Below are 17180 nucleotides of genomic sequence, written 5' to 3' on the forward strand. Positions count from 1 at the left end.
TCTTGGGAGGAAGAGCCATTTGTTGGACCTAGGTTTGAAATTAGCAACCCCTCCCCCAACCTTTTAAAAATTAAAACAAAGCGAAACAAAAAAAAATCCCTCTACTGACCCATGCTTTTTCAGTGTTTTGGACATTAAATTGCAGGCAGTGACAGCCTAATAATACAAGGGTCTAGAGTAGGGACAGGGTATGCAGAAGCAAGGTTCTGCCATTAGCTGTGTGATTTAGGGGAGTCATTATAATCTACAGAATGAGAAGACCAGCTGATTGATGTGTACCTTCTAGCTGTTGAAGCTCTTGATTTTAGAAGTGAGTCTTTTTTTCAGACTTTGGAAAGGTAACTAACTGGTGACAGAGGTCACAGGAAAAAGGAAGAGAAGTAGAGCATTGCTATAAGAAAACATCCACTTAGACTATCAGGTATCCATGCAACTAGTGCTTTTCAAATTTTAAGGGGCATGTGAATCACTTGGGGATCTTGTTTGGGGTGGGGCTGAGATTCTGCATTTCTCACAAGCACTTGGGTGATGCTGACCTGCTGGTCCAGGGACTACACTTTGGGTAGCAAGGAGCTAAACAGTCTAGGAAAGGAGGGCTTTCAGAAGCTAATGAAGTGGTAGGTGACTAAGGAGAAATTGATAGAGCAGGAGAAACAGGAAGGAAATAAATGTTGCCAGTGGTATTTTGTTACTAGGAATAGATATTAAATTTTATGATAGAAGTCCATGAGAAATTAGTGCTTGATGTAGAACAGTTCCATTTACACACCATGTTGGAGAGTTAGTTTTTCATATTGGAGTGTTTTTCCCCCCATTATTCTAGCAAGCTGAAAAAAATTTGTTCGGTAACAAAAGTTTTTAAGGCCATTTTCACATAATAGCTATTTTCATCTGATGCAGTCATGTGTGTTTATATTCAAACTACAGATACATGCACTTTTTCCCTTTCCTGATTATGCTTTTTATCCTTTTGAGTAATCATAGCTATGATGATGACTATAGTGCTGTGAGTCCTCCTAGTGAATCACTGAATGGTATTGAATTTGGGTAGTATTCTGCCCTGTGCTGCAAGAGAATGACGTATCTTCATTGCGGCAGTCCAATGGTATGGCGTATTATAATTTTCCAACGTATCTCGAGTACATAATGAGAATATATGGTATTTATTAAGTACTGTTACTTCCTCTCAAATTAAAAAGATCCAATAAAAGTATAATAGGAGTGTTTATTACATTTTTGAATACTTGCTGTGAGATTGGAAGTTTAGTCATCTGGCAATTTGTATGGTTACATAGTGCCATTATTAATAACAGCTGATGCAGATGTTTTTCAGAAACTTTCCCACATGTTAAAACTCATGATAAGTTTATTTACCTGCTATATATTTTTCCTTCACTTTCATCAACACCTTGCCTTTACCTGACTACTTTCCTTTTTAGCATAAAGAGACGGCCTTAGATGGAGTTTTCTTTCTTTTCCCCCCATTGTTTCTTTTTTTTTTTTTTTTTTGTGGTATGCGGGCCTCTCACTGTTGTGGCCTCTCCCGTTGCGGAGCACAGGCTCCGGATGCGCAGGCTCAGCAGCCATGGCTCACGGGCCCAGCCGCTCCGCGGCATATGGGATCCTCCCAGACCGGGGCACGAACCCGTATCCCCTGCATCGGCAGGCGGACTCTCAACCACTGCGCCACCAGGGAGGCCCTCCCCCCATTGTTTCTTTAAACTTGTCACTTTGAAATGATTTATGTTCACATAGAAGTTGCAAAAATAGTGGTTTCCTAATGATAAAGTACAATTATCAAAACCATTAAATTGACATTAGTACAATACTATAACTAAACTATAGATCTTATTTTGATCTATAGTTTTATGGATCAGGTTTTATATTACATATGCTATTTTGGGGGGAGAAATATAGTTCTAAGAAATAAAATTTATCCTGTGAAACCACCACCGAAGTCAGGTTACAGAACTTTTTCATTACCTCAAAGAAATTCCTTTAAAGTCACAGCCTCTCTTAACCATGGTAACTACTGATCTGTTCTCCATCAGTTTAATTTTGTAATTTTGAAAGTGTTATAGAAATGGAATTATTTAAAATGCAACCTTTTTGTAAATGAACTATACTCCAATGAAAAATTTAAAAAAAAACTAGATAAGCAACAGGGATAAGTTGTATAGCACAGGGAATTATAGTCATTATCTTGTAATAACTTTTAATGGAGTTAAAATAATGGAGTTAAAATACTTAATCACTATGCTGTACACCTGAAACTCATATATATTGGAGCTCAACTGTGCTTCAATAAAAAATAATGAAGTAAAGAAAAAAAACTGTAACCTTTGGGATTGGTAACCTGTTTTTTTAACTCAGCATAATGCCCTTGTGATCCGCCCAAGTTGTTGTTGCTTCATTTTAAAAAATTGCTGAGTTGTAGCTAATTCAAAAAAATACATGCACCCCAAAGTTCATAGCATCATTATTTACAATTGCCAAGATATGGAAGCAACCTAAATATCCATCAACAGATGAATAGATAAAGAAGATGCGGTATATATATACAATAGAATACTACTCAGCCATAAAAAAGAATGAAATTTTGCCATTTGCAGCAACATGGATGGACTTGGATGATATTATGCTAGATGAAATAAGTTAGACAGAGAAAGACAAATACTGTATGATATCACTTATATGTGGAATCTGAAAAATACAACAAACTACTGAATACAGCAAAAATGAAGCAGACTTACAGATATAGAGAACAAACTGGTGGATACCAGAAGGCAGAGGGGCAATATAGAAGGCAGAGGGGCAATATAGGGGTAGGAGATTCAAAAGCACAAACTATTACGTATAAAATAAGTTACAAGGATATACTTACAGCACAGGGAATATAGCAATATTTTATAATAACTATAAATGGAGTGTAACCTTTAAAACTGTGAATCACTATATTGTACACCTGTGACATATAATATTGTACATTAACTATACTTAAGTAAAAAACAAATAAATAAATAGCACTTTGCTTTTGGGGTCATTCATGGTTGTGTGCAGAGTTGCAAAAAATTTGAGTCACTTGATATACATGTTCCCAGCTGATGTCACACACAGCGACTCTCTGCCTTCTTGCCTTCTTGTTTCAGCTCTTATACTATAAACAAGGATCCTTTTTGTAGTCTATTTAGTGCCATGTTTTCGACATCTCTGTGGTTTGGGTTTGTGTGTGTGTGTGTGTGTGTGTGTGATATTGCTGTTTAAAATTGTCCCCCAAAGTCATGCTGAAGTGCTGCCTAATGTTCCTAAGTGCAAGAAGGCTGTGACGTACCCTATGGAGAAAATACATGTAGTAGATAAGCTTCCTTCAAATATGAGTTATAGTGTTGGCCACTGAGTTCAATGTTAATGAACCAGCAATTATTAAATAAAGTATCTTTAAACAGAAACAAACAAAAAACAAAGTTATGTATTGATTGGTTGATGAAAATGTTGAAAATACAGGCTTGTACGACCCTAACCCTGTATTTCCTCTAGGAGCAATGGTTCAGTATTTGCTAATTCAATGTTTGCTGCAACCTTATAGAACAGCATTTTTTTGAATAAAGAGAATTGACTGCATATCCTAACATTTAAATCAGTGTAGCATGAAGGAAAGCTTCATTTATGTTAGATAAACGAATTCTCATAGAATCCCAGGGTATGTGATGTTTGTATTGTAATTCAAAAGGTCCAGTGGGCTTTCACATCCACCACATTCGTAAGTCAGTGGTATGGCTGGTATATCCTCATTTTAGATGAGGAATCAAAGCACAGAGAGGTTGTGTGGGTTGCCTGAGGACACACAGGTAATTAGTGGTATAAATAGACTTAAAACCCACTTTTTCTGGTTGTTTTTGGTGTGAATTTCCCTCTTCCATCTTCCTTTCTACAATTAGAAAGGGGAAATGGAGTGAATGCTTTTTGAGTACCTGTAATGTACCCCTTCCAGTGTTAGTCATTTGATGCATTTGATCTCATTTGCTCTTCTCAGCAACTCATTGTGAAAGCAGATGCTGCAGTCTTTTTTTTTTTTTTTTTTTTTTTTGTGGTACGCGGGCCTCTCACTGTTGTGGCCTCTCCCCTTGCGGAGCACAGGCTCTGGAGCGCAGGCTCAGCGGCCATGGCTCACGGGCCTAGCCGCTCCGTGGCGTGTGGGATCCTCCTGGACCAGGGCACGAACCCATGTCCCCTGCATCGGCAGGCGGACTCTCAACCACTGCGCCACCAGGGAAGCCCCTGCTGCAGTCTTTTTAATGACCAAACTGAAGGGAAATTAGGTGTTATGCCTAGGAATTCTGTGCTAACTAGTTCTGGTAGAATTTGAATCTTGATCCTCCAAAGAATATGTTTGTTACTTTGTACAGTTGTCTACTAAATGTCCCAGAAGAGAGAATTGACCCAACATAAATGTATAATTTCTCAGCTTGACTTTCCAATGGCATTGCAAAATATCTGATTAATGTTTCCACTCACTTGGATTTGTGGTTTCACATATGTCCACAAAATACAAAAAATTAGAGTTAAATACAATGTTTTTTCTCAAAGTTGTCTAACTTTAGTTTGCTATGTATGCCTTAAGAGTTAATTAATTCAGAACAACAACAACAAAAAAGAGTTAATTCATAAATCATGGTGTGAAGTGGATTTTTTTTGTGAAGTGGATTTTTATTATAAATAAATGCTTTCTTTTTAGAGTGAACGAAAATGTCTTTATTTAAAGCCCGTGATTGGTGGTCTACTGTTCTGGGAGAAAAAGAAGAATTTGATCAAGGCTGTTTGTGTTTGGCTGATGTTGACAATACTGGAAATGGACAAGGTAAACAACTTACGACCAAGCATCTTGGAGCAAAGCATTTTATAGGGATGGAATAAAAATGACTTCTTTTTTTAAATATGTACTTTATAGAACTTAGGTGAACTGTCATGACTATGCCCTAATTTTTAAGGTAGTTTTCCTTATAAGTAATATTTAAGTAGCAGGGTGATAAATGTAGTTATTACTTATGTTTTGTTGTTTTTCTGGCTTGTGTTGATTCTGTCATATTATTTGCTGGAACTCAGAAAAATATTATAAGGCATGATTTAATTTGTTTTTATTTGTTGCAAAATCAGGTTTCGTAGGGTAGAGCTGGTAAAATAATTTGAATTTTGAAATTTTTTCTTTTGTAGAAGCTGCAAGAAAAATTATATTCTTTTAAAATAGAATCTGAAAGCCATTTACCAGAATGGAGAAATTATGTTAGCTCTATTTGTTTGTAGAAAACAATTGTTAAATCATTGCTTTCATTTTTATATTTTGAAACTAGAAACAATATTCTATTTTATTCTTATATTATTTGCTCCTCTTTGCATCTTCGTATAAGTGGTCTTTAAAACATTTTAGTTCTGTATTATTGCTACTAGAAATTTATATTTGGTTTGAGTGATTTATAGTCATGAGCTTTTTTTTTTGTAATTCAGATATTCACTGGCCTCTTAAAAAGAAAACTTATTATAATAAGTTAATATATACATTATTATATTAATATAATAATATATATATAATTATTACTATTATAATAATTTTTCTTTTGTTCATTGTATATAAACATTGTCCCCTTACATTTTTCTTTATTCTATTTATCTTGCCTAAATGAAAACAGTAGAATTTGGGGGATAAAGTGAAAGGAGAAAATTGTATTGGCAAAGAAGAGTGGGAGGCACTAAACTGTTCTGAGCACCTACTAAATTGTTTCTAAGGAAAATCTGGGCCCTGCCCTCCTACTGATAGGAGAGGCGAAGGTCTTCTATTCATAAGGTGTCCTGAGCTGTTCTTCAAAGATTATCAACCCTGCCTCCTGCCCAACTGTTTGTTAAAATTTATGATTCCCCTATAATTTGGTAGCACAGAACAGTCATACCACAAAAACCTGCCAGAGAGAAACAATTTCAAACCCACCTCTGCCCAAACTATTTAAAGCTCAACTTGGTTGGAAACTATCCTTACAGATTATCTGAATAACATAGTGTTCACTCATCATTTCTATTCGAGCTCCTCACTGGGGTGCCACCAGTGGGTTACCAATATGCTGAGATGTTTCATCCCCCCTATTTACATCCAACTGTGAACAGCTTCCTCTGTTTTCCCAAGCATGCTATACAAAAATCATTCTCTGTGTGTGTGTGTTCCACATAGAAAAAAACCAGTGATCATTATTTCTCAAAGCCTGGACCACCTACATCATAATATTCTGGGGTGATTATTATATATGAAGATTTTCTATCCCAGATGTACAAGATCTTCTAAGATCATATTCTCTGGGGGGGGCGGGTAGATGGATTGGACGGGGCCTTAGGTATCTGCATTTTGACAAGCTCCAAAGTTGAATGGTGGCACACTAAAGTTTAAGAATGATTACTGTTGATCTTATGGAGTGGAAATTTAGTGAGAGCAGTTTCGGACATGCTCTGTTTGAAACAGAAGTGTCTGGTAGGCAGAATCGAGGTAGAGATTTGGGAGTGAGCAGTACGCTGGTTGTATTTGAAGCCCTGGGAATGGGTGCAAATGCACCGAGAGAGAAGATGGAGTAACAGATTCTGAGAAGGGCAGGCAGAGAGGCAGGAGAACCAGTTGGGCTGATACCTGGGAGGCAAGATTTAGTGACGTGAAGACTGATTTTTAAATTTCCATATTGTTTTGCAGCAAGTGGTTTGTTAGTATCCTTGGTGAGGGTGGATGAATGGGCACAATGGTAACAAAATCTAGATTTGCAGAGAGTGAAGGAGTTAGAGGTGGGGAAGACTGAGTGTTTATGGCCCTTTAAAGGAACAGCTGTGAAGGGAAGAAGGGAGAATGATGACTAGGGACAATGTAGGGTAAAGAGAAATGGGAAAAATTCAGTGTGTAGCATAGAGGATATAATTGGTAAAGCAGGGATCCAGAGAAGACAGTTGGAGGTGGGATCAAGTACGCAGATGGAAGGGTTAACTTGAAACAGGTTTGAGAATTTTTTTCACTGTGATAGAAGGCAAGAAGGTAAGAATGGACATAGATGAAGAGAAGTTTGCAGGTCAGTTTGGGAAGCTGAGACAATAATGCCAGTCGATCCCTACTTTCTCTGAAGTGATCAGAGAGTGAAAGGATAGTATTAGGCATCTTGAAATTGCTTTAGGTGAAGCTGACTTGATTCTTAGAAGAAGGATTCCTCATTAATCTTGAGAGAATCTGAATGGTTCAGCTTAGATTACATGCTAACATATAACCTGGAGGGAGTGTTTATTACAAGAATCAGAGTTAAAAACACATTATATAAGGCAGACTAAAAAATAGTTCTTATATTTATCTTTTAGCTTCTCAGCATTTATACCTCACGTGGGGCAACTGTCCCTTGTACAACTGCACATACACATATTCTTACCCATCTGCCACGGGAGATAAGTGCGTGCACCTACTGCTTCAGAGGCTCTTTCAGGGAGCTCTGGCTCTTCAAATCTAGGATCTCTGGGTGTTACATCTTTCGTTTGTCATTTGGTCATGATCATGTTCCAATATTCTGCTTCCTCTAGAATAATTGGTACATACAATCTGTGTTCACAACCTAATATATAGTAGTTGAGGAAAAGAAAAAGAGAAGGAAAAACTTAAAAGTTAAGAAGAAGGAGCAGGAAAAATTGTATGGCAACTTGAAGAAGTCATGTTGGGAGCTACATCTTTTTGTTTTGCACTGGTCACCTGGCTGTGGTCTAGGCCTCTTCATTCCTGGGGGATCTAGAACACTGATGCTTGCCTAAAGAGGATTATAGTAATTCCATTTACTACTGATCCAGACAGTACAGGAAGGGCCCATGGGGATCCCTGGGTTTCACTCATATTTCTTTCAGCCCCATTCAGCCTTTATGAGATGGTGAGGTAGTCCTGGTTCCTGCAGATTGGATTGTGGGCGTACATGTAAAGGTATACTCCTGCTCCTGTCAGGTGAAAGCAAATCATTTCTGTTGGTCTCTGTGCATTGGAAAGGAGAAAATGCATTACTAAGCTTTAGAACTGTACTCAAGCAGATGGGATGTATTAGTTGGCTCCAAGAAAAAATAATTTGTGGAATAACAGAAGAATTTAGAGTTACCATTTAAGTTATACTGATCAACTCTATAAGACCCATTAATTAGACTTTGATATCAGCAAATCTGGTTATTAAACAGGGCTTTGATAGGAATTATCACATATTGCAAAGTTAAGTGTTTTGGAATTAAATTTTGGAAACCACCCCAAATCAGGCTTAGGAGTGGTATTGATTTTGATTTTCTCCCTGTTGGAGAGATGGAGTTCCACTGACTTCCATATAGTCCTTTCAATATAATATCCCTCACTCTGCATGTTAGAGAACCAAGTGGATACTCTACCGTTTTCTGCGGAAATACATTTCCTTTAAGCTCTCAGATGCTGGGTGAGAAATCATAGGTTGGCTTTGCTTTCCCACTGGGTGAACTAAGTTAGGAAGTTCATTTATCATGGGATCTCCATAATTGGCAACAACAGTATCTTCCTGGGCTTCCAGAATTAGCATTAATTTAGAGCCAATATTCAAGTGTTCTCATAAAGGTTGGGTATATACCTTTCCTCAGTACACTTGGATAAATGACTACTGGTGCAATAGGGAAGAATCTGAGGAAACTTCATATTAGGCATGGGTGGTGTTACAGCAGTCTATACATAACCTTGTCTTTGTTCAAGTGACTCTGAGTCTATAAATTGACTTAAGTATGGGGATCAGTGCTATGCCATGACTGTCTAATATGGTGGCTTGAGTTAGTCCTCTTTTCCATAGACCTGGATTACTTTTGGTTATAGACTTCAGAAAAGGCCTTAATTTGATAAACACACTATAGTACATTGTTACAATTAAATACTACTCAGTAACAAAAAGAAATGAATCACTGGGAAAAAGGGCCTTAATGCGTTGCCTGCTTGTTCCATTCCTGGGGATCCCACATTAATTAATTATAGCTTGTAATCTGTGATAGTTAGACTGTTACCTGAGATCTGGTTACTATAATAGTCCCGCTGTCTATTTTAATAATCATACATACACATTTTAATCTAGGGGTTAAATTATCACCACGTGGACTTGGCCATCCTGGTTTCCTCTTACGCCTGAGGATAGGGCTTTGTTGAAGTTGAGTCCCATTCTTTCTGATCAATGTCTTTACTTTTATACAAGAAACCTGGAGAGACTGTGAACTCATTTGTCACTGCAATTTAAAACCTATAGAGTTAATCCCTGAACTAGATTCTTAGGGGTTAAGCCCCCTGCTAAAAGAGGTAAGAAATTCTGCAGACTCCCAAAGACCTTGAGTTTTATTCTTTACCCTGAGATGAGAATTTTGAGATTTAAACCTATTATTCTCTTACTTTAAATTATCCAGTGCCCTTAGAAAAAGCCATCTTATGTATGGTTTGGCATTCCTCCTTCCTGTTCATTTGCAGCAGCTGTTCAGTTCACTAGAGTGTCACCTGCAATGGGCACAGTGTTCCAGATGCTTGGAGGTGTTAACCTGATTAACTGTTCTGTCACTGTGTACAATGCTATTTAACCCCACCTAGAATATGAACAGGAGTTTTAATGCTTTGTGCCCCAACTTAGCTCAACAACCAATTTCCAAATATCCCTGCAGGAATTGGTGTCTGTAGTTTATTCACTGGTGCTAATCTGTATATCAATTAACATCTTATTTTATTTTTTCGCCACGAAGTGACAGGAAACAATTATGGTAAATGCAAATAAAAGAGAGATTGGAATGAGAGTGACATAGCTCTCCTGAATGCAGGAAGAGTTCATTTGGCCAAGCCTTAGTCAGAGACAGGAACCAGTATGTTTCCAGAGACCTTGTAGACCTCTGAGGCTGCCATCAGATCACCTAGCACCAGATTCATTTTTTTTTAATTGAAGTATAGTTGATTTACAATGTTGTGTTAATTTCTGCTGTACAGCAAAGTGATTCAGCTATATAAATATGTATATATATGTGTGTATGTGTATATATATACATATATATATATATACATTCTTTTTCATATTCTTTTCCATTATGGTTTATCACAGGGTATTGAATACTGTTCCCTGTGCTATAGAGTAGGACCTTGTTGTTTATCCATTCTATATATAATAGTTTGCATCTGCTAGTCCTAAACTCCCAATTCATCCCTCCCCCATTCCTCCTCCCCCTTGGCAACCACAAGTCTCTTTTGTAAATAAGTTCATTTGTGTCATATTTTATATTCCACATATCAATGATATCATATGGTATTTGTCTTCACTTAGTATGATAATCTCTAGGTCCATCCATGTTGCTGCAGATGGCCTTAATCCATTCTTTTTTATGGCTAAGTAGTAGTCCACTGTATATATGTACCACATCTTCTTTATCCATTCATCTGTTGATGAACATTTAGGTTGTTTCCATGTCTTGGCTATTTTGAATAGTAGCACCAGATTCTTAATGACATGTGTGTCTCTATTCAGGATTGAAATTCCTAGGATAGTACCTCTCTCATAGGGTTATTATGAGGATTTAATGAGTTAGTATATATAAGTTACTTAGACCATTGCCTGGCACCTAATAAACTCTCAATAAATAAGTGTGTAGAACTCCTTCTTTTAAGCTGATAGAAAAAATGTCAATGTATTCTACTAATCCAGGGATTTCAAACAACCCCAAGTATTAGTTTCCTAGGAATGCCATAACAAAGTACCACAAATTGGCTGGCATAAAACAACAAATTTATTCTGTCACAGTTCTGGAGACTAGAAGTCCAAAATCAGGGTGTTGGCAGTACTATGCTACCTCTGAAGCCTCTAGGATCCTTCTTTGCCTCTTTCAGTTTCTGATAGTGCCAGGCATTCTTTGGCTTGTAGATGTATCACTCCAATCTCTGCCTCCGTTGTCACATGATCATCTTCTCCTTGCTTGTCTCTATGTCTTCACGTGGCATTCTCCTCTCCCCACCCCTGTCTCTGTTTTCTCTTCTTATAAGGATACTAACTGAGTCCTATCACTTACCTAATTGAGTGTGACCTCATCGTAACTTGATTACATCTGCAAAGACCCTGTTTCCAAATAGTCACAGGTACTGGGGGTTAGGACTTCAACATATATCTTTTTTGGGGACACAATTCAACCCATAATACCTATCCTACCATTTCCTCCTTTTGTACCCAAGACTAGAAATTGTAAATCAGAGCACTCTGTCTAATGATGCCTCAGTGTTTTTACACTGAGTTAATACGGTGTTTTCAACAGCCAAAACCAGGTGTAGAATTGACACTCTATGACGAAATCAGCTTACAACCTGATACTGGTCCTTTGTTAAAAGAGCTTGCTTTGACTGTGTTAAATTATGGCTATGACCCCAAATCAAGGCTTAAGAAAAATGTAATATGTTAGTACATTTGAATATTGGTGATGTAAAGCTATTTTTGAAAAGCTATGTGTTATTAAGATAAGTTCACTTTAATTACATATTCTATTGGCAGATTGGTTTTTGTATATGAAGCAAAACTGGATTCTTTTAATTTTTAGATTTCTCTTTTAGACACTGGAAATTTTATTTCTAAAAAAATTTTGTTGCTAATGTTTGTTTCTTTCTATATCTTTAAAAAATATCTTTACAGATAAAGTAATTGTGGGTAGCTTTATGGGATACCTGAGGATCTTTAATCCTCATCCTGTAAAAACAGGAGATGGAGCTCAAGCTGAAGATTTGCTTCTAGAAGTGCATCTACGAGATCCAATACTGCAAGTGGAAGTAGGAAAGTTTGTTTCGTAAGTACAGCCCACCAATTCTGATGTTTTATCTTAATACTTGGAGTATGTCAATCCCTTACTATGTCACTTTTGTGGATGCTTCAAAAAAAAAACTATCTATGAATTAAATATATTTCCTGTATATTGTCACCTAGGTGGTCCTTATGTACTGAACATTTTAAAATTTGGAAACCTGTGCATTTAAGATAGAATAATTTAGGACTTTTTTATAGTAACAGACCTAAGATGCCTGATGTGTCAGAAGCTTAAAGGAAAAGAGATAAGCTTTTGAAAAATAATCAGACAAAGAAATAGAAAGTATTCACCACTTAAAGCACTAATTGTCCAGTTTTAAACAAACTAATTGTTTGTTTAAAAAATTAGACATCATAGCAGTTATGTGATTTGGTGCATAACTTTGAAGCTTTGAAACGAATTACTTATTTGGGGTAGAGAGGTCCTTAGTTTCTTAAAGGAAGACAGCTCACCCCACAAAGTAAGTCTTTGGTTCAAAGTACGTTATTTTTAAACCTAATTTATTTTAGAACACCGTTTATTATTTTGCATTTTGTGTAATACGTCTGCTTTTTATTTACTGATGATATTGCTGATTTTATCTTATTTTCATACATGAATTCTCTTAAAATTAAGCCTGTATTTCTTAATCATTTATAAAAGTATCTATTGTGAAGTGTTATGTAGACAGAGGTGGCCTTGTTTTCCCGCACCTTCTCTTTTTGAGCGCCCTTTTGCTGTCTTAAGTCTGGGAGTGCCCTGAGCTCTAGATTTTGGCTCACTCCAGTTGCACATCGTGATTTATTGGCCCCAGGTTCCACTTGTTCAGGGCCCTGACTCCTACTAGAAAAACCTGAAAGGCTGCTCCCAAGCATTAACCCTCTTCTGGTAACACGATTCATTCTGATGGGAAGCTGCTTCGTGGATACTATAGGCCAGGACATGAGATGGGACTTTTATGCCCTGTGACAGGCTGGATCAGGATTTTATGATTGACATGGCTGGTAAATATCTACTCCATCTAAAAGCTGATGATGATTAGGTGCCCATTGTGTACCTAGCACATATTAAACATGATGGATTTATAAAGTAAGGAGACAAAAGAATTCTTGCCTCTAAAAAGCATTTTTACCTTTTCATTTTTAAAAAAAGTGGAATGTTGTCACAATCATTCTACACAGTAGTGTGGCTTTCACCTATGTGATCACTTGTTGGAAGGGAAGAGGTGAACATTAATGATACTGTACTAGTATTAATTGGCTAGTACTATCTCATTAATCTTATCTGTAAGATGTGATCTGCGTTTAGAGATAAGGAAACTGGCTAGAGCTCAGAGCTTTAGATTACACAGCCAACATTCAGGCCCAGGTCTGTCTGACTCCATTCTTTACTGTCTTTCCATGACATCATGTTCTTTTCCTGTGTATGATGGAAAAATTGTTTTGAGTGTTACAGGGTACATATAAAAATCTTTGAAGGTGGTCTTGATTAGGTGATAGTTGTGTATATTTTCATTTTCTGGTAGTAGAGTGAGTTGGTGAGTATTTATATATTCACTGTAACAATGTTTTGCAGGTATTATCTAATATAATTCTTGTTTTATAAATGAGAAACTCACACTCTGAAAGATTAAATGATCACAGAAATATCAAAGTGCAGAGTCAAGACCTCAGTCTAGGTCTTCAGACTTCAGTTATAGTCCTTTCAGTTTAGAACACAGTCTGAATCAGAGGTCGAACATCAGAGGCCTGCTTACATATTAGTTTTAAATTTAAAAGAATTGCCAACATTTAGGAACGAGAAATTTTCACATAAAATCCCTGCATTCTGGCTTTTCTTGAAAAAAATATGGAGATCTGGCCACAAGCCCGGAGCTAAGTAGTCATTGCCTCCTTTAGTCTGGCCCTAGTCTCCAATTGATCGCAGCCATTTACACCCTTTATTCACTTATATCTTTTGACTTGACCCTTGAAGACTTTGAATTTGGGATTTCTAGATTGTGCCTTGTCTCTGGAAACCACTTGATAGGGGCTGGGAAGTGTAGTGGTAACAGTGGCCATTTATTTCTATTTGAGATTTAGACCAAACTGAAATATTTTCAATACCTTTAGTATAATTTCAGACCTCCATGTGATATATGCCTTTTGCCAATGATAATTAGCATTCTGTAGTGCTTTATACTTTACAAGGTGCTTTCACGTGATTTTTATTTCATTTAGTTTAAACCTCTTATTTTCCAAAAGGGGAAATAGGCTTCGAGAGTGTAAGTCACTTGCTCAAGCCAGAACCAGAGCGTGGGTCTCCCCCTCCACACACACCCTGTGGCTTGTGGGATCTTAGTTCCCTAACCAGGGATCGTACCCGCACCCACTGCAATGGAAACGTGAAGTCGTAACGACTGAACTGCCAGGGAAGTCCCACGTGGATCTCCTTATTGTGGAAGAGCACTTGTGAAGGCGCCTCCGATATGACTTTTGCTGGGAGACTCCCTTGGCTTCAATGTGAAGGCAGCTCCTTGAGGCAGAGTCCTTGGGCCTCTGGTTTTGCCAAACTGGTTGCTTGTTGTTCAATTTATTTTTCAGCTTTGAATGTTATCTAGTGAATTATTTAGTTCACTCATGATAGGTTATGGTTAAAATCTCGTTTTAAACTCATTTTGTCATTTTTTGGGTTACATCTGAAACTAGTATTTAACTTTTAAAACTTTCCCTGTTTTTCAGAGGTACTGAAATGCTTCATTTGGCTGTGTTGCATTCTAGAAAACTATGTGTCTACTCTGTCTCAGGTAAGAAACATTTTTTTCTAATGTAGAATTTGTACTAAAATCTGGACTTCTTAATATTATGTAAGAATAGTTAATATTGACTCAGTTGAAGGTTTTCTTATCTTGGTTAGCATTTTCCCATTGTTCATTTATTCTTTCAGGTACAAAGGCTATTACATTTTCTTGGTTTGCTATTTCCATGCATACTTAAATTTCTATCACTGTAGAGGGTTCCTTGGAATCTCCTTCCTCTGAGGAATTGTGTGCAGGATTGCCTATGACTAATAGAGGCCAATTCTGGGTACTTAGGACAGTTGAGTCTTAAGAAATGTTCAACAGCAACAGCAAAATTCATTAGATGCTGAGTCATGGTGGTTTAAAGAACATTTTCTTTGGTGAACCTCAAGTATTTCTCTTTACAGTTCCAATTTCTTGGCTTTTGGTTGTCTTCACTCAACCAGACCTTAAGGCATTTATTTGAGACTTAATTAGGTTTCATTCCCTGACATGGTACTGTGGGTACAAGTATGAAAGTTAATTGCGTTTTGGTTTCAGCATTTTGGCCCTTATTAAATATGAAAAGGTAACTTACAAATTTTGTTTCAGTTATTAGATAAATTTTAGTCCAAGTTGACAGTTATTATTATGACGTGCAATATGGGGGGAATCTTTTAACGGGTACAATAAAGCTGAATGTCTGTGGACCTATTGCTTATACAAAAGATACTCTCTTTCGGAATTTGTTGTAAATATTAGCTTCTAGGATTTGGATTTCTCACACTCATTTTCTTGATTTGGGCTTTCTTTGTATTTTGCCTTCAATTTGAGTCATGATTCATATTTACTGTCACTGAGCTGGATTTTTTTCTTTTTTTTAATAAATTTATTTTATTTTTGGCTGCTTTGGGTCTTCATTGCTGTGCACGGGCTTTCTCTAGTTGTGGTGAGTGGGGGCTGCTCTTCATTGCGGTGCGCGGATTCCCATTGTGGTGGCTTCTCTTGTTGCGGAGCACAGGCTCTATGCAGGGGCTTCAGTAGTTGTGGTGTGTGGGCTCAGTAGTTGTGGCTCGTGGGCTCTAGAGCGCAGGCTCAGTAGTTGTGGTGCACGGGCTTAGTTGCTCCGCAGCATGTGGGATCCTCCCTGACCAGGGCTTGAACCCATGTCCCCTGCACTGGCAGGCGGATTTCCAACCACTACACCACCAGGGAAGTCCCAGAGCTGGATATTCTTAAGCCATCTCTTTTTGGGGCAAAGATCTATTAGATTTTGAAGGCAGCCTTGATATATGGTGTGTGGTAGGCATACTTGTTGAATGAACTTATTTCTAGGTAATGCTGAGGCAATTGGTAGTGGCTATTTATTACTCTCTGTATGTTATTTTCTTCTTTCCTCTTTTCCTTCTCTGTTACCACTATCATTTTCTTTTCCGTTTCCATTCTATTTATATTAGAGGCCTGGTAAAGTACTTCTTACTGTCATTGCTAAATACTCTTATTGGTTTCATGGTAAAAGATGTTGTTCCTCCTAGTGGTAGGGCAGATATTTAGTGTTCCAGAGTAAATGGAGAAGGTATGATATAGGCTACTTTATTGCAGGCATCTAGTTGTTCCTCTGTTTTCCATCATAAGCCTGTTAACTTCGAGTGATATTTTATTAACAGGTATGGAGGAGGAGAACTTGCCCACAGTAACTCTTGAATACTGCTTGGGGTACTGGTCCCTTCTAGAGGCTCCATGGGGGCTCTAAGAGGGCAGGAGAGGGACACATCCTAAAATCTAGAAATTAGGTTAGACTCTTGGCCTTCCCTGGTCCCGTTTGAACGATGGCTCAGAAAGCCAGAAGTCTCTAGAGTTCCACTGGGGTGTAGGGCATAGACTAGGGATGAAATGTGTGTTTATCAAAAAGGCTAGTGAAAGAAACTGGCATGTTTGGTCACAACTTGTTTATGGGACATTGGTATCCTCCTTCAAATTAGTGTTGAAAATGAAAGTTATTTGTTACGGGAATGGCAATTTTATTGCTCTTTTATTCTTTCTATTCATTTACAAGCTTTGTATTCTCTGGGGATGAGGAGTTGTCCAAACTACATTCCCTTACACTCCACCTCATTTTCCTTCTCTGTCTCTCATTTCTTCAGCTTCCTATGATATTCGTAGCCTGACAATTTGATATTTTTCCTGGCTTGGCTTAAATTGAGAAGCAGAGAAGTTAATGTTTTTGTTCTCTTGAATAGGTTTCTTGAGGTACCAGACTGAACTTTTACCTAGCTTTTACTATAACAGGGGAAACATAAACACTTTCTAGTTTAAGTGAAACCACTGGTGTCAGCAGATGAAAAGTGTTAGCTGAACTTGACATCCTTAACCCCGACTGCCCCTCCCCCAAATGTTTTTTGTTTTCTTTTATGCGCTAATGTGCTCCTAAAAAATATTTGAGGCAAATTAGAGGAGACCTCCTGGATATAGCAAACAACTCTTAATAATCAGAGGCTAGTGTGCTGACTTTTTTTTGGGGGGGGGGTGATATGTCATTAAATGCAGGCTTAATATAGAGAAACATCAGGGTCTTGCTGACCTG

General features: G+C 37.5%; 1 protein-coding gene across 4 annotated transcripts in view; it reads left to right on the forward strand.

The window, feature by feature from the left end:
• Window positions 1-4746: 4746 nt before the first annotated feature.
• Window positions 4747-17180, forward strand: part of BBS9 (Bardet-Biedl syndrome 9) — a gene marked incomplete at both ends in the record, with an annotated part of 471339 nt that continues 458905 nt past the window's right edge. For all 4 annotated transcript variants that reach the window (XM_079711010.1, XM_079711009.1, XM_079711012.1 and 1 more), the window contains 3 exons: window positions 4747-4858; window positions 11691-11841; window positions 14559-14623. In XM_079711010.1, coding sequence (XP_079567136.1) covers window positions 4747-4858; window positions 11691-11841; window positions 14559-14623 — 328 coding nt within the window. The remainder of the gene's footprint in view (window positions 4859-11690; window positions 11842-14558; window positions 14624-17180) is intronic.

This window comes from Hyperoodon ampullatus, assembly GCF_949752795.1.
Source record: "Hyperoodon ampullatus genome assembly, chromosome: 9".
NCBI classification, from domain to species: domain Eukaryota; kingdom Metazoa; phylum Chordata; class Mammalia; order Artiodactyla; family Ziphiidae; genus Hyperoodon; species Hyperoodon ampullatus.